General features: G+C 40.0%; 2 protein-coding genes across 3 annotated transcripts in view; both read left to right on the top strand.

Moving 5' to 3' along the window:
- The window catches only part of TMOD2 (tropomodulin 2), a 73,706-nt gene extending 66,077 nt beyond the window's left edge, over positions 1-7,629 (top strand). For both annotated transcript variants that reach the window (XM_043555420.1, XM_043555419.1), the window contains one exon: positions 39-7,629. In XM_043555420.1, coding sequence (XP_043411355.1) covers positions 39-73 — 35 coding nt within the window. In that variant the 3' untranslated portion in view covers positions 74-7,629. The remainder of the gene's footprint in view (positions 1-38) is intronic.
- A 9,180-nt stretch (positions 7,630-16,809) lies between these two features.
- TMOD3 (tropomodulin 3) overlaps positions 16,810-25,343 on the top strand; it is an 80,390-nt gene continuing 71,856 nt past the window's right edge. Inside the window, exon 1 of the mRNA XM_043555418.1 lies at positions 16,810-17,010. The gene's annotated coding sequence lies outside the window, so the exon portion shown is untranslated. The remainder of the gene's footprint in view (positions 17,011-25,343) is intronic.

The following is a 25,343-nucleotide window of genomic DNA, read 5'->3' as shown; positions in this document are numbered from 1 at the left end:
AATTTTGTCTTTCTTTTTTTCCTTTATTTCTTACCTAGTTCGTAAAAAGCGAGTTGAAGGAGACCGAAGGTAAACTTCCACAAGAGGAGGCAAAGGTTCATCATGGCTGCCAATTAAAAATAAGCAAGCAAAAACTATTCTCCTTCCCCATCAGGACCATTTTATCAAAGGTTGTTCATTTCCGTTAACCACACAGCTCATAGTCTGTTGTTCTTTTTTAGCACTACTTATTTATCTTGGATTTTTTAATGTATACAATTGTGTCATGTGCTCATGGGCCCCTCTGGCGACTTGCACCAGTGGACTTAAGCAGATCTTAGTGCGTAACAGCAATGGAAAATGATTTAACCACTTTCATATTGGGTTGTCTGGCTTTCTTACATGAACTTTTTTTTTTTAATCACTGAAAGGAATTTAGTATGTAAGTGTATTTGTAACTGTGATTACGATAGAGGCCTATCTCTGTTTACATGCATAGCTTTGAGTTAGGCTAAATACAACAGAAGTGTTCTTCTGACCACATAAGAAGTTAGTATTGCCAATATTTCACTGGGTGAGAACATGTGACTGACTGAGCACAAATTCTCCCCTACCTCCAGAAAAATCACCAAACTCACATGCCCCACTGTTTGAAGAAGTGCACTAAACGCACGTGTCCTACTGTTTGAAGATCAGTGGTGTCATCTTCATAAAAGCAAGGCAGCATTGTGATACTTTAACACAGCATTAGCAAATAAGTGTGAAATATTAACCCATGAATAGTCTTCAAAGCAGACTTACAGGCAGCAAAGTTAATTAGCACACCTACCTTTATTGATGATTCAACATAAATCCGATCTTTAACATGACTCTACTAGATAACTTTTTACAAAGCTGTTTTAAACTTTTCCAGACATGGTGGGAAATTTTTAAATTTTAGTAAGAGGGCGGCTTTTAACACAGTACATTCCAAAATAAAACAATAATAATTGCACCTTAGAGTTGTCTGATACAGATGATTGCATCATTTTGGCAAATTTTAGAAGCATTTATTGCTTTATCTTTAGTATAGCAATATCACAGAATGATCTGTGAACGTTCAAGTTAATTTTACAGACATTTGTCCATATGGCATGATCCTTCCAGACATTTGCAAACATCAGGAAAAAATGTGAATTGTCACTTTTCCAGATGTTTGTCATCTCAAGGACAAAGCCTGTGAAAGTACAGCTGGGATGATTGCGTGGTTGTGTGCATTAACTTTTCATCTAGCGGTGCAACAGTGTGATCCCAACCGAAGGAAATGTGTGTCTATAGCCTTTGGCTCAAGTTCACGTGCCTTTGATGACACTCAGTGCCTGAGGCTGTACCTGGTGGCATTCTGACCCTGCCTTGGGCACTTCGCCCTCTCTTCTCTCCTCCTTTCCTTCCAACTCTTTCTCTTTTTTTCTTCTTTTCTCTGAAATTCTGAGCCATGTAAAGGTGACATCCCTTGTGTTGGTGACACCTGGAGCTGAGGACATTGGTGACTCAGGCAGAAGATGGACCCAAGTCAGAATTTGTTTAGTAATTGAGTGTTCCTGAGTTGCTTGATAGTAGTAAAACAAGTTAATGGGAAAACAATGTGTGTATTATCCTAGTTAGCTTGTAAAACACATGGAATCTAGTCAGGAGAGCTAACCTTCATAAAATTGGACATTTACCTGTCTTAGAAGTATCTGCATCCGTATCTCTAAAATCCTTTGAAACATTTCACTTTCTTGACAATATTTTACATTTTTTGAGGAAACAATGAGCAGAACATGTTGACACATTTGGAATCCTAAAAATCCTTTAATTAATAGCTTTTGACTATCTCTCCATAGTAAATACCATTTGATGGTTTTCAGTTTTATTTTTACTTCCCTCTTACTTAGGTGTGGTATGTTGGAGCCAACTCATACAGGCTTACCAATTATTAAATTTTCAAGAATTTTGCACACTTGTTAAATATAGCCATTATTAAAAATTAAATGGCATGCACCTACAATTAATTAAATTATTTTAAAAACCAAAGTAATACTCAAAAATACCTTTTACTGTTTTCTCTGCTCTCAAGATTATTCATATCTAGTGTGTCTGTGTGGCAGAAATACTGTATAATGATGTGCTTTTGTGCGTCTTTTCCCATCTCAGAAGTTCACAACTTCTTGTTGACAGTTTGAAATTGTCCGTGGTGGGAGTACTTATACTATGGAAATGAGCAAATGTTACAGATCAGATGTTTCCCACCCCTTGGTTGCTGGTTGGCAAACATTCATCAGTATTCCCAGAGTTCTTTTTCTGTATATATATGTTTCGGTTACCATGTTGCCACAGGGAAGAATCTTTCTCTTAAGCGTCTTTATCCTATCTGTTTAGATTTGTTGCAGATATATTATAAGTGCTGAATCCCTGACATGCCCTTCAAGTAAGACTTTTTCCTTTTCTCATTCACTCTCTTTCTTGCCTTCACCGCTAAGAAATCTTGTATTCTACAGTGTTCACTGAAGCTCCAAAGTGCTGTGGATCGGGGGCTAAAGCAGTTCCTGACAAGCCTTGGCAGAAAGCAATGAAAAAAAGTCAGAATTTGATGCTGCGGCTGTTGAGAGTATTAAAGCAAGATAGTGGGATATTACCAAAATTTAGCCCTGTTTTTAGCTTGTGAAATAGTTGGGTCACATGTAATAGAGTTTATAAAATCAAATATTTATGATAAACAGTTTATCTTATCATTACCTGTGTTTTTAAAATAACTTGAAAGGTGACATTTCCATGAGTATTCACATATTAAAGATAACTATTAGAAGATAAACTTACACTTTTGGGAGCCTGTGAATCATTTCATTAGCCCAGGACTTCATTTCTCCATTTGCCCAAAATGTGTAAGTAGAAGCTTTTTCATAATCCTGAGCATGACTAATCCCTTACCATCCATCGTGGTGGGGCATAATGTATATAAAATATTTTTATATGTGTGCATTTTGCCAAATACTATGTTGAGATATTTGGCAACATCTGGACAACTGATTGAAGAGAGATAATTCTCTCCGCACACCACCCCCTTTCCCTTTTTAGACTTGTACAGGCCCATGCTAGTGTCAAATCACTCATCAGGACTTGCAGGCCCCTATCACCAACACCCATCACAGCGTATGTGGAAGATAACTTTTAGGAGAGAATTTTGGAAGTCTAGAGACCATATGATTACTCCAGCACTACATCTCCCCATGTGTCCAAAGCATGTAACAGAAGCTATTTTATCCTCATTAGCATGATTAAACCCCTTTCATCTTGGTAGGGCATAATGTAAATAAATGTGTGCATGTGTGTGTGAGTGTGTGTGGCCACCTATCTAAATATGTAACGAGGTATGTGGCTACATCTGGACCACTGATTGAAGGGAGATGCTCTCTCCCCAGCTCCATTTCCCTTGTCCGTTTTAGCATTGCTGCAGGCCCAGAGTCAATGCAAATCACTCCCTGGAGTTTGCAGCTTGGGTCACCAAACACTAAATCTCACAGCATGTATGAAAGATCACTCTTAGGAAATAAATATCAGAAGCCTGGAAATCATTTTATTGTTCCGGCACCAAAACCCATTATATGCCTGAAGTGTGTAAGTGGAAGCACTTTTCGTCTTCATCAACATGATTAAGCCCCTTCCTTCCATCTGGGTAGGGTAAGCTGTATATAAATATTTTGTACATAAAAATTGCCAAATACTGTAAGTGGTATTTGGCTGAAGCTGGACGCCTGATTGAAGGGAGATGCTGTCTCCCAGTCCCTCTTCCCTTACCCCTCTTGGAGCTGCCGTGGGCCTAGGTTACATAATCACTATTCCGGGGGGGGGGGCACGTGTGGCTCACCCATCTTAGAGCACGCAGCCCATCTCCATTAAAAACTCCAAAATCATCCCAATGCCTATACTCCTCAAAACAATTTCCCTAAGGGAAGCCTGGTACACCAAACCAAAAGAATAGCTGCTTCTCTTCCAGACAGAAGCGTGGCCCCTGGCAGGGCACCAGCATTAGGGAAACCAGTGTGCTCTGAAGAACTACCATGAGAACATATCAGACACTCGAACTTGAAACCAGCGTGCTTTAAACGTAAAATAGCCCTTTAAATTTACAAAAGAGTTTGCGGATGTTTGCTTTTTTGAGGGATATGATGTACTTGGCCCTCTCCCAGGCCCTGTAAAGGAGACAGAGGAAGTATAAGAATTCTGGGTTAATATAATTTGCTAGGTGTTTCTGGGTTTGGGGGGTAGAGTGCCTTTTTGCAAAGTGGATACCATCTTTAGTTCAAGTATTGATAGTATCAACAGAAATGGGCAGGGGGCAGTAAGTTGGGAATACTGGGTTCTGTGGTATGTCGTTACCTCTGCTGAGTTGGATATATTTCTGGCGTCAGCTTTTAAGTCATGATCCTGAAACTCCCTTCTGCTCTTCCACTGATGATGCAATAATTGCCATTTTCATGTTAATGAGCAGAGAAGGAAAAAGAAATGTCTTAGCTCCACCTTCCAGTAGCAGATTCCCTTCATTGCTCCTCATTTCAAATATCCATGCCACGTACCAGGCCATCTCCAGAACTAAAGGCTTGGGACACATACAAAGGAAAGGTGTGAGAGTGCTTGGCAGCATCAGGCTGCACCCAATGGATAGAAATCATGTGATCAGGCCTCCTGGTAACAAGCTTGAGAGAGAAAAGTACCCTAAATCTCAGGACGGGTTTATTGTTTTCTTGCTCCCAACTCTAGATTAGATTGAATTTTGTTTTGTGGTTCAGAGGTTATTAAGTGGAGGGACTAAGTGAGGTGGGGAAGGAAGGTGGTAATTAAAGGTCCTAATTTGCTTAAGGGGAGAAGCAAGTTCTGCTCAACTTACCTCCTTCCTGTCTGCCCATAGCAGCAATGACAAAATACCCAGTAGATGGATGGAGGGAGTGTTTCAAAGTTTAAACTTGTAACCTGGCTCTGGGTACTGTTCTAGGAAGGCCATCCACTTACCAGAAGTTATCCCAGTTTTGTGATGCATCATTGATTTGGGAGAGAGTGAAGGGGGCCTGGACTTTTCTCTGACATCTTCCATGGCTGTCATTTTGAGCACACTGGCTCTGCTTGTTGGTATGGTGGCAGGGCACCGTACTAACAGACTTGGAGACTGACTCCTAATCCCATCACCAACACTTAGCAGGTATATGATCATGGGCAATTCATTCAATTGCCTGACAATTATAGACTATATAGGGGGAAGAGCACTGGATTTGGAGTCAAGGAACTTGGACACTTGACTCCACACTTTCTTAGCTGGGTGACTTTGGGGCAAGCCACTTAGTCTCTCAAGCCTAAGATTCTTCAGCTATATTATAGTGGGAATAATATCTTCACTAACTACCTCACAGAGTTGCGGTGAGAATATAATCAGATAATGGGATGAAAACACTATCCTGGAAAGGGCGATACAAAAGCGGGAGATCATTTTCATCATCTATTCACTAATGGTTTCCACTGCCTCTTAAATCTGTTTTATTTTCTTCTGACCATTGAGTGTGAGGAATCACAGCATGGGTATGACGTAGGGGATTGGAATTATTTTATTTCTAACACAGAGGTGGGAGAGTTAGTTGATGGGTGGGTGGGTGTTACATACCAGTGATGTGTGTGATAGAGCATTTTCTTGGGTCGTTTTGACAGTACCCTAGGACATGGTCAGGACCCTTGCAGTGAGTCTAAGGCTGGACACAAGTAGGGGAGAAACAGTGATTAAGAATTGAGGGGAAGGTTTGGGGCACTGCTGCCCTCCGGCCAGGCTGTCACCACAGGGGAGGCTATGACTTGAGGTGTGACAGGGGACCTAGGAAGAAAAGATTGTCTGTAAGGTTCCAGCAGCTGCATGACAGGCTTAAGCCCTGATAGTGAAGGGGAGAAAGTGTCACCTGTGAGATCAGCTCTCCCTGGCAGCAACTGCCTTGTTATCACCAGCAACCTTAGCTCTAGTCAGTATTCTTGTGCTAAGAAAGATACTGAAACATGGCCGCACAGGACTTTCATAAGCACGTGGAAGCATGGACTCTCTCATCAACCTTTGTGTCTTCAGTAGCATCTAGTGAGGTGCTTTGTATATAACAGGTGCTTTATAAATGTTGCTTGAATTGAATTGTCCTCCGCCCCACAAGAATTATGCTCCATTCGCCATCATGTGATGTTTCGAAAACAGTACTGATTCAGGTATCAGCTGTGTGTCACTTTGGGCAAGACTTTCCATCTTTCTTCTATCTTGTCTTCACTTCATCTGTAAAATGAAGTGGGTGGATTAGATGCTCTCTAAGATCCCTTCCAGCTCCCAAAGGTTACAAGAATCCTGTGATTCTGAAGTTTCCATTGCCTCTGAACGTGTGTGAATAATGCCTCCATTGCAACTCCATCTGTCTTCAAAAGGCTTTGTCCAGAACATTCCACAGACAGTTACCTGTCCCTCTTCAGCGGTTTTTACTGTTTTCAGAATAGTTCTGGAGGAGCAGCCTTTTCTGAAAGGAGATTTTTAAATGTATAGTATTTTCTCCTCAAAATTGGTGAAGAGGAGAAGGAAATGCAAAGAAGGAAACTGAGCACAGTAAACACAGCATGTCTTTCATAGGCTTTTATTTAAAGTGTGTGTGTGTGTGTGTGTGTGTGTGTGTGTGTGTGTGTGTGTTTCTGAGCACATATTGACTGGATAACAAAGAGAAGCCAATCAGAAATACACTGTGCAATTGAGAGAAGCTGGCCCAGGATTTAAAATTTCCCATGGTTGATCTAAATGCAAATAGATAGGACTTGGCCATGTGGTGAAATGAGATGAATAGAAAATGTGCTTCTTATGGAAATTTTATTTTAGTACCAAACATTGCCAGTGACAATCTTTAGTTAAGAAAGAAATTATTCTGACCTAAAATTCTTATCTCTGCCATTTTGGTTTTTAAAAAACCCACTAAATTCGTGGAATAATATTTATATATTCAGTTAAACCTTTATCTTAATTTTGTTTCATCTATTCCAGGAAAACAAGCAGCATTTTTCATTGCATTTAAAAATGTAAAATAGTTGCATGCCACCAGTCTGTAATATCTTACCAGTTTGGATGCCTGTAATGTGTGACTTTATGTGTATCTGTATTATTTTAAAGAGAACAAAGGAAGTAATGCTTTGTAAACTATTTAGACTTATATTGGCAACATTTATTTGGCTAAGCAGTTATTGAAAAATTCATATAGTTTCACTTTTCATTTTGAAACTTTTCAATCAAAGGTAGATATTATATTCATTAAGGAATTAAAGACTAATTTGCCTTTTAAATGTGAAACTGAACATTGTGGGAAATAAGCATGTAATAAAGCAAAATGTATGAAGTGTGAAATCCTTTCACCCTGATAATTAGTAAGAATCCAGGTTAACACAAATAGGTTGCAGCGTTTGACCCTTTGGGATTAGCCAGCCAGACCTAATGCTAAGGTAAACATATACTGTTTCAACTCATCAAGATCTTTCTGCTTTCAAAGATATAATGTATTCATTTATGTCCAGAATGAAGCTTCCAAGTGAAAATGTACAGAACATTAGGAATTAATAAACTTTCCTTTTAAAATGAAAGTAAAGACTGATTTAATCTGGCTAATTTTTAGATGTCTTTTTTAAAATGAACAGTCATCACCATGTTCTCATATTAAATGAGTCCATTTGCAGAAAGGACTATAAAGTGTCTTTATTATGAAGAAGATAAGAAATAGATAAACAATGAGAAGTAGCCAGAGGGAGAAAGGAGAACTCATTATTAAAACAAATATGCACACATTTGGCTAAACAGTTGAAATTTGTTAGAATAAATGGGAGCAGGAATATAGATAATCCCAATGGGTTCATTGTCTTACCTTGAATTTTTTATATTAACTTTGGGTTTAGTTTTTTTCAGCTATGCTGGGATTGATAACACAAAACACTAAAAATAACAAAGTTATACTGTAAAGGTTTGCCCTGGAAAAACAAGAAAATCCTTTTCCTGCCCTCCTTCTGAACTCTACCCTCTTTGACGCATAGAGGAAAAGTCCAAGGAGAAGCACAGAAGACCTATGTCTAATTTCTGTATTTGCTGTTCCACACCTTCTCGTGCACAAGGAAGTATAGTAATTATTTTGTATAAAGGATTCCTTCATGCTGTGGGGCTGTAATGAATAGGAGTTACAAGTATGCACTTTGAAGTCAGACTTGACTAGTTCAAATCTCACTTCTGAGAGTTGTGTGAATTTCTGCAAATCTCCTACCTCAGTTTCTTCACCTGTAAAATAGGAATCATAATCATACTTGACAGTAGTAACAGTGGTACTGTTGTAGGATTAATGTGTAAAACACTTAGGACAGTGCCTGACATATAGAAGGCAAGTAGGTATTACTATGCTAAATTGTAACTTAAATAAATACCCACGGATATTAATGCCAACAAAGTGGTCCATTTTATGCTGACAATGTCAGGAATTTAAGCAGGAATACATCTTACTTTTTTGTGTGTTTCTACTGTCCATTCCTTCTGGCAAACAGGCCCTCCCTCAGCACTCCAGTAATTGAATATAAACAAGATAGAGCTGACTCAGAAGTTACTCCTGGCATGCCCTCTCATTTAGCTCTGCTCTTTGTGATTTCCTTGATGTTTCAACTTGTTTGTACCTGCTTTGCTTTTTGGGTGCCTTCCTTTGCATTTGGCAGTCTGGCTTCTGAAGCAACTCCTTGACTTTTGGGTCTGTTTTGTGCTGGACTTGACTCTGTTATAGACTTCCCTCTCTCGGTTTGATTATTCAGCTTTACCCGCCCCCCAGCCCACCAAGGCTATGAGAAATGGTGCCTCATGCCTCATCTACCCCAGTATTTACCCATACCCTAGTCCCACCAGCCAGGGAACATGACCAGATGCCCACAGCCTCCAGCAAGTGTCCCAAATGTCACAGGACCTCAGTAGGAATTAGATATATGTGTGTTTGAACGAGATTGGGCTCTGTGTGGATCCCAACCAACATAAGGAGATGATATAGGAAAATTAGGCAGTTTCATGGCTCGAAATATATGTGTGTGAGGGTGGAGTTCTCCAAATTGTAGACCACTGAACTTACCAAAATTTTAGAAAAATATGTCATCTGCTTTAGTGGTTTTTGAGCACTTAGAAGTGAAACAGTGGCCTATAAAAGGAAGCACAGATTCATTTAGAGTAAATGATAGGAAATCAGGAAAGTCCAGGGAAAAGAACACGCTATATTTTTCAGCAAGACATTTGACAAAGTCTCACAGCATCCTTGAGAAATGTGGGTTGCATAACAGTGCAATTAAATAGTTAAATGACTGGTTTAAACAATCTTTTTTGACTCTTGATGATAAATGCTGATGAGTGGAAGAATTTCAACCAGAAGGGCTTAGTAGGCTCCACAGGGCTCTTTCCTTGACATGTTTTGATCAGCAGTTTAACAGTAATTTGGATATAATACTGGTAGAATACCAACCGAGTCTTCAACCAATGGGGCACTGGGAGGGACAAGGAATACTTTGAGAGGTTCAGAAATATCTGACAAGCCAGTATAAGCCTGTATGAAATCAAGTAAAATATAATACAAGTACCAGTATAGTTGTCTACCTTTAAGACAGAAAAAATAAACTGCAAAAGATAGAATGGGAAAAATAGGACTTAACTGCCATCTGTGTGGATAAAGATTTGGGGGTTGACTAAAAGCTTAACTGTGAATAAGAAGTAGCATGTCCTGCCTAAAAAGCTAAGTCTATCTTAAGTCACATTAAACAAAGAATCTTGGTATTTGGTCCCAAATCTCCTATTTGTCCTGGGCTTTGTGCCTCAACTTTTGGAATGTCTACTTCAATATTATTTCCATCCTCTTTGAACTTTAGCATGGTAAGTGTTTATGTGTTTATAAGGGTTGTTCTTATATCTAATCAGTCAACAGTGTCACTGATATAAACAAAATATGTAATTTATATTTGCTATTATTATATGAATATTCATTTCCAGAAACAGACAGGTGTTCTAGATATAATATAGGTGAGAAATCTCTATATTATTTATTTGTTGAAATTCTATCAAAGTATAAATGTATACTAATTCCTGGATAAATAAAATGTATAATAATTGCTGATTGTGAAAGGTTTATTTTATGTTCAAAACTAAGTTAAAAATCAATTCAAAATTATTAAAAATTTATTAAGAACTTTCACGTAGGTAGGGTACGGGCATCTGGGTGACTCGGTTGAGTGTCCAACTTCCATTCAACTCAATCTCATGGTTCCTGAGTTCCAGCCCCACATCCGGCTCTCTGCTGTCAGCCTGTCAGCACAGAGCCTGCTTTGGATCCTCTGTCCCCCTGTCTCTGCCCCTCCCCTGCTTGTGCTCTCCCAAAATAAATAAATATTATTTAAAAAAATTTTTTAAGGAAATTTCAAGTAGGTAAATAAACAGAAATTAGTTGACAATAACTACAAATATAAAGAGAGAATGCATTAGCTAGATAACTTGGGAAGAACAGCATATTTTTTTTAGTCAACAAATGTTTATAAAAATTTAAATAATACAGGGACATGTGGGTGGCTCAGTCAGTTAAGCGTCCAACTTCAGCTCAGGTCATGATCTCATGGTTCATGGATTGGAGCCCCGCATCAGGCTCTGTGCTGACAACTCAGAGCCTGGAGGCTGCTTCAGATTCTATGTCTCCCTCTCTCTCTGCCCCTTCCCTGCTCATGCTCTCTCTCTCTCAAAAATAAACATTAGAAGAACTTTTTTAAAAAATAATATAAGAATAGGTAGAAGTTACATCATATCATAACTGTTCTTTGTAGAAGTGTTTGGTATAACTTGCATTTATAATTTAAAACCAGAATTTAACTCTTATTTAATTCCTTTTAGGGCCTGGATCTTCTTTATCCTCTTAAATCAGCTGAATTTGACTCTACAGTGTCTGTAGGAGTCTAACAGCTGACAGTACTGGGAAAAAATTGTTCCTATACTACAATGTTAAACTTTACAATTTTAGAACTGACATTTTAGGTAATAATATTAAAATAATAATTTAACTTTTGGCATAAAATTTGAGATTTATTTGTGTATTCTAGAAGTTTATTCTTTGATACTGATATTTGTCAGCAACCTTGGCTTCAACTGAAAATTTTAGTTCTCAGTTCTTTGGTATTTGGCTGAAGTATGTATTCAGTGCATCCCAGTGAAGGCATAATAGGGTATGAAAATAGGAGAAACAGCAATATTAATTCCAGATGGCGTTAGGGAAGTTTGAGTGATAAAGAGGCATTTGAGAGGACAATGAAACATGAGGAGGCTTCTAACAGACAGAGGTGGGTGATAGTTAAGGACATTTCAAGCTGAAGAGTTTGCTTGAATCCTTTCTATGAAATTGTATGTCCCAACCATGGTGTTTGTCTTCTCTGATTCCTACCTCCCACTTTAACCAACTCCAAGCTCCCAGAATGAAATCCTTACCTTTTACTTTCAAGTTTATTTGTAAACGTATGAATATTTACATCTTTAGCTTAAGATTTCTCATCTCTCCTATAAAATACATATTTAAAAAAAATACTTAAGTGTATCAAGGAAACTATTTCCTAAAGGAGCCCTTTGATAACAAGAGAATTGCTGCTGACATTGATTTGCATATGCTGATTCAGCGTGACATACTTTATGAGTTATTCTGGCTGGAAGTTTAAAGAAAACAGTAATTAGGGCTTATACTACATTAAGAAGAGTTACAGTGTCATTTTATCAATCATGTTTACTCTGACCAAACCCTGAAAACTAATAGGAACCATATTCTGTCCTTTATTCATATATTTTACCTAACAGTCTCAGATTTGTTCTCTGCAGTATGCTGACCTTACTGTTTTCCATTATGCAGAGTTGGATTAACTGTGTGGGGGAGGGGTGCCATACTACTTCCATTTCTATTGCCTTGCACTGAATGGACCCTGTAGCAGTCCACTCTGGCTAAGTCAGTCTCCAGTGGCAAGCAAACCTAAATGTCAATTTACTTCTTGTCACATTGCATGTCAGTACCTGTGTTTGGCCGAGACACTGATCTATGTAACTTCTCATTCTACAACCCCGGCAGAAGGATCAGCCTCTGTTTGGGACATGTCATTTTCTTGGTGGAGAGAAAGAGGAAGCATGCTAATGGGAAACACCAGTGACTCTTGAATTCCACTCAGAGCTGTCCTGTTGTCTCTTCCATTCACATTTCATTGGCCGAAACAAGGTCCATCCATGTTTGTAAACTTTGGGATTACAATATGACAACATCTGTATGAAGAAAGACGGAAAAACACGTTACTAGATCATAGCCAAGCCTGACAATGTCTACAGGGAGGCACTGCACGTCACATAGCAGTGGGTACGGCTGTTCTGTCCTTTAGAGGAGAGCAAATATTTGGCAACAATATTTCAATCCACCACAGACCTTCAGTGGATTTATCTTTTCACTTACTTATGTCAATCTAATTTTCAGGTTTTTCCTTTTTTTTTTTTTTCCTCTTTAAGAATTGTGTCTTTCCAACTTGTAAGCTACTAATGGCAACCCATAAAGTATAGTCTTAGCTCTGCCTCCATTTCAGGATGAACTTTACTATGTCTTGTCGTATGGAGCCAACTCTCTCAAAGCTGGTGTTTATACCTGCATCACGTCACTGGCCGGCACTTAGAGGCAAACCCTCTTGTTCTGTGTCCCAAAATGAGAAGAGGAGGGGGAGGGAAGGATTCAATATTCTTTTTTTTTCTTACAAATATTTATTGAATGTCTATTGAATGTGCCGTGTCATACACTGTTGGAGATGTTAAGGATACAGGAGTAAACAGCACAAAGTCCTCCAGGAGCTCATACGAAGTATACAAGCAAGATGATATCAGGGAGTGAGAAGTGCTATGAAGACAGTAAGGAAAGGGGAGAAAGGCAAGGAAAGGTGATCAGAGGAGGCCTTTCAGAGGTGAACCTTGAGTACAACCTTCATAAAAATGAGGGCATGAGCCATGGGTATTTGGGAGGAAAAGTATCCTCCTGTGTAGTGCAAAGAAAGACACTGAGGTGGGAATATACTTGGCAGGACGGACAAACCTCAGGGAATGGATTGTAGCAAAAGTGGAAGCAGCTAGGAAGGTTCAATTTTTCACAGTTTTATTCAATATTAGGGTATTGTTCTTAACACCTTTGGTCCCACGTGTAGTATTTAGTACACATGGGTTTAGGAGATTCATGTCTGTAAACCTTGTGGTTATAATACATTAATATTTGTCCGAAGAATGGAGCAAACCCCAGCACCAAATCACATTATTTTAGAAAAAGCAACTAAAATAGTATTTAGATATTTGTTAGGAAAACTTTAAAATGAATAGCTAGCAGGGCACCTGGGTGGCTTGGTTGAGCCTCGACTCTTGATTTCAGCTCAGGTCATGATCTCACCGTCATGAGCTTGAGCCCCTTATTGGGCTCTGGGCTGAGCGTGGAATCTGCTTACGACTCCTTCTCTCTTGGGGCACCTGGATGACTAAGTCACTTAAGCATCTGACTTCTGCTCAGGTCCTGATCTCATCACAGTCTGTGAGTTCAAGCCCCGCGTCCAGCTGTGCTGACAGCTCTAAGCCAGGAGACTGCTTCGTATTCTGTGTGTGTGTGTGTGTGTGTGTGTGTGTGTGTGTGTGTGTGTCTGCCCCTTCCTTGCTCGCATTCTGTCTCCTTCTCTAAAAAATAACATTAAAGAAAAAAGATTCATTCTCTCTCCATCCCTCCCTGCTCCCCACTCATGCACATGCTCTCTGTCTCTCAAAAATAAATAAATAAATGGAATGAATAGCTAGTTAAAACAGAAAATACATTGAATACATTGACACCCCATATTGGAAGATCAGTAAGAGAATGTGTCGTACATTAAGTCAGTCAGACACCGAATTAAAAGCCCTTTCTGCCTTAAAAAAAAGAAAAAAAAGTAAAAGAAGCCATATTGCAGGTGAAACTCTTTTTTGTTTTAAGTTTATTTATTTACTTTGAGAGAGAGTGCCAGAGAGCACAAGCAGGGGAGGGACAGAGAGAAGGAGAGACAGAATTTCAAGCAGGCCCCACACCATCAGTGCAGAGCCCAACGTGGGGCCCAGCTTGGGCCGAAATCATGAACCGTGAGATCATGACCTGAGCCAAGATCAAGACTCGGATGTTTACCCGACTGATCCGCCTAGGCGTCCCATGAGGAAAAGCCTTCTTAAAACAAACCATATCTGGATGGCTGTAGCCCTCTGTTTTGCTTGTTCAGGAATTCCGTTTTGTCACTTTCCCCAGGAGCAATGCCCCAGAGGTGTTGCAGGAATTCTCAACAGACTTGATGGTAAGTCGAAATACCTATATGTTAATTTATAATGACATATAGAACTATCAAATGTATCCAGATCAAATAAGTCACCTCATCCAGTTAGAGTACAATCTCCTTGGACTGTTAGAGAATTTTATTCATATACCATGGACATGGTCACAGATCACCTTACTTTAAAGAAGTTGATGAGAATCACTCTTGGCCTTTTGGCTAAGATGAAGCGTAAAGAATTTGATGAGATTTAGGAGACACATCAGTCTGATCAACAATGGAAAGCATGCTAGAATTTGAGTCAGAATATCTGTGCTTCATTTCTTTCTTTTTTTTTTTCTTTTATAATTTATTGTCAAGTTAGCTAACATACAGTGTATACAGTGTGCTCTTGGCTTCAGGAGTAGATTCCTGTGATTCATCATTTACATACAACACCCAGTGCTCATCCCAACAAGTGCCCTCCTTAATGCCCATCACCTATTTTCCCCTCCCCCCTTCCCCCACCCCATCAACCCTCAGTTTGTTCTCTGATTCTAAGAGCCTCTTATGATTTGCCTTCCTCTATGTTTGTAACTATTTTTTTCTCTTTCCCTTCCCCCATGGTCTTATGTTAAGTTTCTTAAATTCCACAAGAGTGAAAACATACGATATCTGTCTTTCTCTGACATATTTCACTTAGCATAATACCCTCCAGTTCCATCCATGTTGTTGCAAATGGCAAGATTTCATTCTTTTTCACTGCTGGGTAGTATTCCATTGTATATATGCATACTACATCTTCTTTATCCATTCATCACTTGATGGACATCTGGGCTCTTTCCATAATTTGGCTATTATTGATATCTGTGCTTTATTTCTGGCTCTCCAATTGTTGGTTGTGTGCTCTTGTGAAAATTACTTAACTCTTCTGAGTCTTAGTTTTCTCATCTGTAGAAATGGAGTATACTCATATATTCTTTGTAGAGTTATCTTGAGAATTGGATGAAATATTAGTGCTGCTACAGTTCTTGGTGTGGATTAAGTACACAAGAAATGTATTAGTTGAATCTGAATTCTGTAGGAAGTTGCTCTCAGAAAGCTGTTATCTCCAAAAATATTTGAGAAGTCGATAAACACTAAGATGCTATAGAGAATACGATGCGATGACCACAAGGTGTAATGTTGATGGTCCTCTAAGAATATTCGCAATTTAGGAGGTTTTTTTTTTTTCTTAAAAACTCCAAATCATCAGTGATCTTCATTTCAGGGATTAATGTGTACTATTGTACAAAATTCCAGGGTGTTTACCTAGGGTGCTTCCTGCTCTCAAGGGCAGAAGTAAATGACAGGAAAGGTTTAACCATTAGTTGGTTTCCACAATAGGTTTGGCTGGAATGTACCTCAAGCAGGCACTTCATCCTCTTCCTGGCTACTTTTTTTTTTTTTTTTTTTTTACGTTTATTTTTGTTTTGAGAGAGAGATAGAGAGCAAGCAGGGAGGAGTAGAGAGAGGGAGACAGAATCCCAAGCAGGCTCCACACTATCAGTGCAGAGCCTGATGCGGGCTCAAACTCACAAACCATGAGATCAGGACCTGAGCAGAAACCAAGTCAGACGCTTAACCGACTGAGCAGGTACCCCTGGCTGCATTCTCGAAAGAAGGCGTATCAAAACTAAGCATTACTCCTGGGAATGGTTTAGTCATGAAGAGCAGGCCAGAAAAGCTACCAATGAGTGACTAAGGGAATGAATGGAAGGCCATTGCCGTTCTCTCTCCACAGAGCCCTGCATAAAAGACAGTCATTTCCTAACACACAGAACTGTCTTCTGAGGTATTGCTACTCTCTTCGTCTTCCCCTCCAGGCTACCCATCCGCCCCAGCACCCTCCTTTGAACAGCACTTGCTTTTTTCTCCCACTTCTATTAGCTGAGCTTCACCATCTGGTGTAGAGCTTGAGGCTGATATGGGAAGGTAGGTTGGAGCCAAAACTGCTTGGGAATATTGGGGCTATAGCTGCGACATCATCCCTGGTTGTATGTTTAAGGAAATTACTAGGGCCACAACGCCCTTGAGATGACATGTGCTTGGTTTATGCCCCTCTCTTCCTTCGCCTTTGTTTACTTTTCTATCAGTTTTTCATGATGAGTTTATAGGGCTCCATGTCGCGTGCTGGCATTAGCAAGCAAGGGCAAACTATAAGCCCTGCCTCATGTGCCTCTTTAGTCAAAGCAAAGTGGAACTCTATACCAAGGAGACTCTAGTTGCTGTTTATAGCTCCCAGAGGGTCAAGGGGAGATATTTCCACTAGTGAAGATTGTTGTCCCCGGCTGGACGAAGACTTGCTATCCGCAGCCACTTCCAACGTCTTGCAGATTGTAAAAACCAGGATCAGCGCTGAGCGTCGCTCTCCTCGCTCGAACTACAGCTCCCAGGATGCCCCGCGACCGGGGAGTGCGCACGCGCGTCCGTAGCGGAGGGGGAAACTGGCCGCACGGACAGAGCCGTCGGATTGGGGCAGCAGCCGGCGAGTGGATCCGGCAACTCCCAAGAATCAGACGCAGGCGGACCGGCGGGTGCCGGGTGCTGGAAAACGAAGGCCAGGCTTTCCCCGCGGGTCTGTGAAGGTCAGCAGCTCCAGCGGGTGCCAGTCAGGTACGCTCGGCCCGGTGCTTTCCAGGAAGTCCATCTGCAGGCGCAGACAGGGAGTCGCACCGGCCATGGTGGCTGAGGAGGGAGAGGTTTCTGTCTTCCAGACGCCAGCCCTGGCCTCCTTACCTCCTGGTCTCTCCGGGAGCGGGGAGGCGTTGGGTGCTGTTTTGGGGGGCGAACGGGCCCGGTCCGGGGCCGTGGGGCACGCTGGGCGTCGCCCGGAGGCGCGTTAACCCCCGGCTGCTGATGAATCACTCGGGGGCCCAGCCTTCTCGGGTTCGGGACCGGCCCCTTCCCCTCCCGCCGGAGCCCGCGCCTGTCGAAGCTGTGCGAGCTCGCCGTGCCTACTCGCCCCTTCCACTCCACCCAGGCGTAGCTGGGGGAACGATCCTCGTAAAAGGGTGTTCTCACCCAGACTCCTGCAAAGGCTTCTGCTAGTTGAAAGTTAGAAAGAAAGAAGAGAAAAAAACCTTAGGTCACACCCTTGGGGGGGGGGGGCACTAAAATCTGGCTGGTCTTGCATTCATCGGTTTTGATCTATCTACTTTGCCTTAAAATAAATTCCTGGCTCCTGCGCAGCACAGCTGTATCCGGCTGTGAAGTTTGTGTGTTGATGTGTTTTGAGGACGTGACTGGGTCGTTGTATTTTTGCTTATGAGGTTGGTGTCTTTCCTCTGCAAGCCTTCAATCTAATTACAAACAAATGGGAAACAGCCACTTTTTTTTTTTAATGTTTTAGTTAAGAATTTCATTTCCAACTTGCCGTTGGCTTCTCTTAAAACCAAAAGTCGTCTGGTAATGAACTGCAGTAAAATTTATCCCAGGAGGTCATACTTGAACAGGAAATAAGCCTGTGGAGATTTAAGTTAGTTATGTGCAGCCTCCCTTGGGTTGTAACATTTTCATGCAGCTCATGTTTCTTTCTCTGAGAATCCTTCAGATTAATTTTTTGGCAGATTAGGTTGATTAATTAATTGGCCTGTCAAAAAAATATATCGGGCTTCGAAAAATAGTTTTGTCTAGCCTCATTTACTTTTGCTAGTCTCTTCCTCCTAGTCTTTGGCACATTTTACCCTACCACTTCTTTCAGAGTCCACAGTGCTTTTATTATAATATTTAAAATCCCCTTTCCAACTCATTTCTAGCGAAGAAACAAAAAGATAATTAAAATGTAAGATCCAGTATATTCTAAATCTTTTAGCCTGCTTGCTCTCCAACCACTCAGGATTCCTAATTTGCTCTTTATTTTACTTTTTAAAGTAATCTCTGCACCTCACTTGGGGCTCAAACTCACTACCCGAAGGTCAAGAATTGCATGCTGTACCTACTGAGCCAGCCAGGTGTCCGGACTTTGCTCAACTTTAAAATGAGGTTATCGGACCAGGTGACCCCAAGATTATTCTAGCCCTAAATGTCTCTGATTTTTAGAATTCATTTATTCTCTTCATTCAGGAAGTATTGGCCACATTTGTCATTCCAAGTCCTGTGGTAGGCCTGAAGGAACAAAAATGATTTCCTTAGGATGTTACTGTCCCAGTGCTCAATTTCTTTTTTCTTTTTTATTATTTTTAAATTTATTTATTTTTGAGAGAGAGAGTTGAGCTGGGGAGGGGCAAAGAGAGGGGGACAGAGGATTGGAAGCTGGCTCTGTGCTGACAGCAGAGAGCCTGATGCAGCTCTGAGTCACAAACCATAAGATCATGACCTGATCTGAAGTCTGATGCCTAACCTACTGAGCCATCCAGATGCCCTCTTTTTTTTTTTTTTTAAGATTTTTTTATGTAATCTCTACACCCAACATGGGCCCAAACTTACAACCCCAAGATAAAGAGTTGCATAATCTTCCAACTGATCCAGCCAGGCGCCCCTCAGTTTCCTTTAATCATATTTTTTGACTAATTTAAAAGTTTTGTGGTATACCCTCCAGGCCAAATTATTTTGCAATTAAAAACTTCACCTAAAGTTAAATACATACATAAAGTTAAATACGTAAATACATACATAAAGTTAAATACGTGCAGGTCACATCCCATTACAATGATTGATTTTCACTCTATTCAGAGACTTTTCAAGTCTCAGCTACTGGTCCATTTAAATAAAGCGTAGGTTCCCTACAACAGAAAGGACTTGAAGGGTGTAGGGTGGTGCTCTCAGACTTTAATATGCATAACTGACCCGGGATCTTGTAGGTTTAAGGAGGGTCCCTGCATGTCACATAAGGAATGCTGTAGTCTCTCACACTGTATATATTTATTTATTAATGTTTTATTCTTTAAAGAGAGGGCGTGAGTGGGGGAGGGGCAGAGAGAGAGAGAGAGAGAGAGAGAGAGAGAGAGAGAGAGAGAACAGAGGACTGAAAGTGGGCTCTGCGCCGACAGCAGCAAGCCCGATGTGGGGGCTTGATTGAACTCACAAACTCTGAGATCGTGAACGGAGCCAGAGTTGGACACTCAACCGACTGAGCTACCCAGGTGCCCCCTCACACTTTAAATATCAAGGATGGGACGTTTTATGACTGGTGCTGATTACTGTGATACTAGATACATAGCAATGGCTTTTCTCAGTTCTCAAAATTTTTAAAAATAATCCTCTCCATTCTCACAAAAATAATTGCCTTCACAAGTTTTTTCTATTCTTTCTCCTTTTTTCCTCCTCTCTTCTTCTTTTCTCTTTGCTGTGTACTTTGAGCTTTTTTTCTCTCTCATCCTCATCCATCCTCAGCTGTTTTCATTCCCATTAATTCAGTATTTCACTAATTCAACAAATACGTGTTTTGCCCCATCCTGTGCAGGGCGCTGTCATAGGCTTCTAGTGAATACAGACATATAAGACCTGGGTTTTGTCTGGGAGCTTACTCTCTCTGACACTGGGCACGTGTACTTGTTTATAGTTCAGAGCACTGTATGAGCCCTGTGTAGCGAATAAAAGCCTGCAGTGGGTGTTAAGGAGAGATCTTTTACAGTTGTGGGGGTGGAGAACAAATGAAATCACCTTTTTTTCAACTCACTTCCCATCACTGTCCCTAGGCTATAGTCTCTGTACTATTTGGTTGTGTGACAAACGTACATAGAATACAGTAAGAGTTTGTAAATTTATTTATTTGGATTCTGGGGTGAGCTGGCTATATGAAAATCATTTAGAGCAATAGCAGGGGAGTGAGAGGCAATAAGGGATAAAAATACACCTGGAAAGAGACCAAAAGAGGGAGGGGAAAAGATGAAGAAAAAGAGACCAAGGAGGACCTAGTAAAACAATAGGAGAAAATGGTTCTGTGGCTTTTCAAGTGTCAGTCTGATGTGCTAATGTAATAGCTCTTGTTATTTAGGCTCTGTTATCTTTTAAAGATCAAATTAGCTGGGAAACTATTCATCAAGCTTTTCAATTGCTCTTAAATTTAAATATGTGTGGTGTGTGGACTCTGTCTTGATTAAAATAGTTGAGGGCAATACTTGAGGCTGTCATAATGGCTAAAGCACTGTTCTGTCAGTGACTTTCCTTGAAGACATTTGATTTACATGTCTCACTTATACTCCTTTAAAAAAAAATTTTAGGGGTGTCTGGGTGACTGAGTTGGTTGAGCATCTGAGTCATGATCTCATGGTTCATGGGTTCAAGCCCCGCATCAGGCTGTGTGCTGACATCTCAGAGCCTGCAGCTGCTTCAGGTTCTGTGTCTGCCTCTCTCTCTGCCCCTCCCCTGTTCATGCTTTGTCTCTCTCTCAAAAATAAATAAAAATATTAAAATTAAAAAAAATATATATATATTTTATTCTTTTAAGTAATCTCCACACCCAACGTGGGTCCTGAACCCACAACCCCTGAGATCAAGAGTCGCAGGCTCCACTGCCAGCCAGCTGCCCCATTTATTCTCATTTTTATCTCAGATTCACACAACTATAAGATCTTATTGAGAGGAAAATGCTATAGAAAACAGAAAAGTCTGCTTGACCTCTAACAGTCCATTAGGTACATATTGAAATTGTGAAGAACCAAACTAGATTTGCTATTTATGAAAAATGAAACATGAACATGTATACTATATGTATCTGCCTGTATGTGTCTGTAATCCGTTGTTATTGGCAGTAATAGAGATGTGAATAATCCAGAGTGGCAAATAATTGAAAATGTATGTGTCTATTCTGTCGTATTCTAGAATTTTATTTGAAACAAAATCATTAGCTTTTATCGAAGCAGAGTGCTACTTTGTATTTTTATTGAGGTATAATTAACATTCAGTAAAATGCTGAACATTCGTATGTTACGTGTCCAGTTCGAGGAGTTCTAAAGTTTTATACACTGTAACTTCAGCCAAAATAAGATAGAAAACATTTTCATCACTATAGAAAGTTTCCTCATGATCCTTTCCAGTTTCCCTCACCTACCCTCCTCCAGTGGAGGCAACCACTTTTGACTGTATTTCTGATGCCGTAGATTTGTTTTGCTTAGTCTTGGACTTGACATAAATGGTCATACAGTATATGCTTTTTGTGTGTGTCTGGCTTCTTTAATGTAATAAAATTTTTTTTGTTTTTTTGAGAGGGGACTTCGGAGAGAGCGAGTGAATAGGGGACAGGGGAGGGGGAGAGAGAGGGAGGTATACAGAGAATCTCAAGCAGGCTCCGCACTGGCTGCACAGAGCCAGAGCCAGACATGGGGCTCCATCTCATGAACCGTAAGACCGTGACCTGAGCCAAGATCAAGCTCAACCAACTAAACCACCCAGGCGCCCTTGTAATATAATGTTTTTGAGATTCATCTTTGTTGTGTATATCGGTGCTTGGTTCTTTTTTATTGAAGACTAGTATTCCATTGTATGAATACACCCTAATTTCTTTATCTGTTCTGTTCTTGATGGATGGTTGGGTTTTTTTCCAGGATTGGGTTATTAGAAATAAAGTTGTTGTGAATATTTCCTTTATAAGTCTCTTATGGATAGATGTTTCCATTTCTTTTGATAAACACCTAAGAGTGGAATTACTGAGTTATAGGGTAGCTGTATGTTGAACTTTATTAAAAAACCACCACACAGTTGTCCAAGGTGGTTTGTATATGACTTCCAGTTTCTTCACATTTTTTATGTTGCCTAATTTTAATGCTGTCAGCCTTTTTTGTTTTACCACACTAGAAGCTGTAAAATGGCACCTCAGTATGGTTTTAATTTGTATTTTTTTTGATTAAAAATATTGAATGCTTTACTGTGTAGCAATTGGTTTTACTTCTCTTGTGAAGTATCAGTTAAAGTTTTTGCCTATTTTTTTTCCAATGGATGGTTCATCTTTTTTATTGCTGTTTGTAGGAGTTATTTATATATTCTAAAAATTTTTTTAATGTTTATTTACTTTTGAGAGAGAGACAGAGCATGAACAGGGGAGGGTCAGAGAGAAGGAGACACAGAATCTGAAGCAGGCTTCAGGTTCCGAGCTGTCAGCACAGAGCCTGATGAGGGGCTTGAACTCATAGACCATGAGATCATGACCTGAGCTGAAGTCGGATGCTTAACCAACTGAGCCACCCAGGCGCCCCCATAGGAGTTCTTTATACATTCTGAGTATAAGCCCTTTGTTAGATATGTATTTTTTACCCAGTCTGTGCCTTTTCTGTTTATTTTCTTGATGATGATGTGATAAGCAGAAATTTTTACTTTTTATAAAATTTTTACCATTTTATCAGTTTTTAATTTTATGGTTAGTGTTTTTGTGCCTAGCTCCAGGGTTGCAGAGATATTCTCAGTTTTATTCTAAAAGCATTCTTGTTCTAGATTTTACATCTAGGTCTGTGATCTGTCGCAGATTAATTTTTGTGTCAAGATGGGAGGTAGGGGTTTAGGTTCATTTTCCCTCCGTACAGGTATCTAGTTGTTCTAGCAATGTAGGTTTAAAATTTTTTTTCCCTTTCTCCATTAGATCAACTTGGTATTTTAACCGAAAATTAATAGAGCTACTTTGTATTTTGGTTGTGCTTTTATTTTTAGTTTCTTAAGCATGGGCCCTGTATCTTTAAACACAAAAGGAAAATACAAAAAAAGACTTTTATGCACCTCTTTGAGACTGTAGCTACATTGAGATTGATCCAGGGCTGGTTACCATATATTTTCTGATGGAGGAACGTTAATAATGAATTTGAATTTGAAATGGCTTTCCTGCAGTTGAAGTAATGGATGCAGTGTTAGTTTCAGTATTGCTTGTACCCTGTCCATAAGCCAGGCTGATACTGGGGGGTGGGGGGGGGGGCGGGGAAGGAAGGAGATTCAAGCTCGGAGAGATCATCTAGGACTCTATTAGAGCAAGCTGTAGAGACCTTAATATTTTCTTGTTTATTGATTGGTCAAAATAGATGTAAATATATATAATCCACGTGTTTTAGTTTCCATCTTTCTACTACACTACTCCAGTCCAGTCCTTCGTGACAAACAGTTCCTGAATGTGTCCTGGAATAATTTCTAAGGAGACAGGTTGGTTATTGTTTCTACCAGATTTTATTGACTGATAACACAAAGCAGTATTATTTTTTTTATTCTTTAATGCTTATTTTTGAGAGAGAGAGAGAGACAGAGTGCGAGTAGGGGAGGAGCAGAGAGAGGTGGAGACACAGGCTCTGAGCTGTCAGCACCGAGCCCCATGTGGGGCTCAAAACTCACCAGTGGTGTGATAATGACCTGAGCTGAATTCGGACGGTTAACTGACTGAGACACCCAGGTGCCCCGAAAGCAGTATTATTATTATTTTTCTTATTTTTTATTTTTGAAAGAAGTATTATTTTTTAAAGACATCACCTCAACTATATTACTCCAGTGTAACTGTTTTAATTTTTCCTCATTTCCTTCCAGGTTTTGTTCATCCATTTACATATTTTTATATGGTTGTAATCATAGTGTATCTGTTCTTTTCTGTTCAGACATTGAGTGATAATCAGTAAACACTTTGCCACATGTGTGTCATCCTTGTTAGTAAAGACACAGCTGGAGACAGAGACTATACCAGTTGGAGAACTTAGCAGTGGGGAATCTTAAACCCAAGCTTAAGTAAAATAGAAGCAAAGTTAAGATTTTCAAAGACATGTTACCCCTCTATGGAAATATAGGACAACTCTGGTTTCCTTATTTTCTCTCTTTAATATGTAACAGCTTTATTGAAATTCACATCCCATATAAGTCACTCATTGCAAGAGTACCGGTCAGTGAATTTTAGTATATTCACAGAGTTGAGCAATCATCGCCACAATCCATTTTAGAACATTTTCATCACACCAAAAAGAAACCCCCTACCCATTAGCAGTTGCTACCCGCTTTCCCCAGTCCCCACCAACCTAGGCAACCATTAATCTGTTTCTGTCTGTATGGGTTTGCCTATTCTGGATATTTCATAACAATGAAATCATACAGTATAGTCTTTTGTGACTGATTTCTTTTGCCTTTATACTCTTAATAATTTGAGAATATTGAAATACGGACAAGCAAGTTTCCTTCACAGATGTGCACACTTTTTGACCTGTAAAGGTATACACTCCCTCAGGTACATATGCTCAAACACCTACACCTACTCATTAAAAAACACAAACACACCAAGACAAGCATACAGACTAAGGTAACTGATAGAGATAACCCTTTCCAAATAAACAGTTTCATATCAGAACATATCTAAGCACTAATACCACTACAAGTACATCTAGGTGAACACAGTTCCTGAAGTGTGTAAGAGAAGACGGTTGACAGCGTGGCAAGCTGGGAGAAAATGAGGGCTCACACAAGACAAGAGACATTAGAATGTGATGGCAAGTTGAATTTATTTAACGTGTACAGAAGCAACAGTCTGACATTTATTTAATATGTATATAGGCATACAAGTAAGAGTCTTGGAGCTCCTTAGTCTATTGCATAGCAGTCCCTTTGAGCAGGATGTTATTAATTGTAATTATAAGGTAAAGGATTTCCATATGGAAAACTATAACGAACAGAATATTTTGGTTCTCTGGGTGTGGTGTTACCATTTTAATGAGTCGTTAAGGAATATTTCTTTGATATGCATACGGTGAAAAGAGATGAGTCCCCTCAAATGTATACATTATAAGTCTGGCATCTATTCAGGCAGCTCTTTCCCTGGAGCAGGCATGGCACAATTTGAAATAATAACCCCAAGATTTATTTTTGGTCTTGGTGGGTAATTATTAACCCAAGTTAGTATTCTTTTTAAAAAAAATTTTTTTTTCAACGTTTATTTATTTTTGGGACAGAGAGAGACAGAGCCTGAACGGGGGAGGGGCAGAGAGAGAGGGAGACACAGAATCTGAAACAGGCTCCAGGCTCTGAGCCATCAGCCCAGAGCCTGACGCGGGGCTCAA

Source organism: Prionailurus bengalensis, chromosome B3 (genome assembly GCF_016509475.1).
Source record: "Prionailurus bengalensis isolate Pbe53 chromosome B3, Fcat_Pben_1.1_paternal_pri, whole genome shotgun sequence".
Classification (NCBI taxonomy): Eukaryota; Metazoa; Chordata; class Mammalia; order Carnivora; family Felidae; genus Prionailurus; species Prionailurus bengalensis.
Note: the sequence above shows the minus strand (reverse complement) of the source record. Positions and strands in the feature narration are given on the sequence as shown.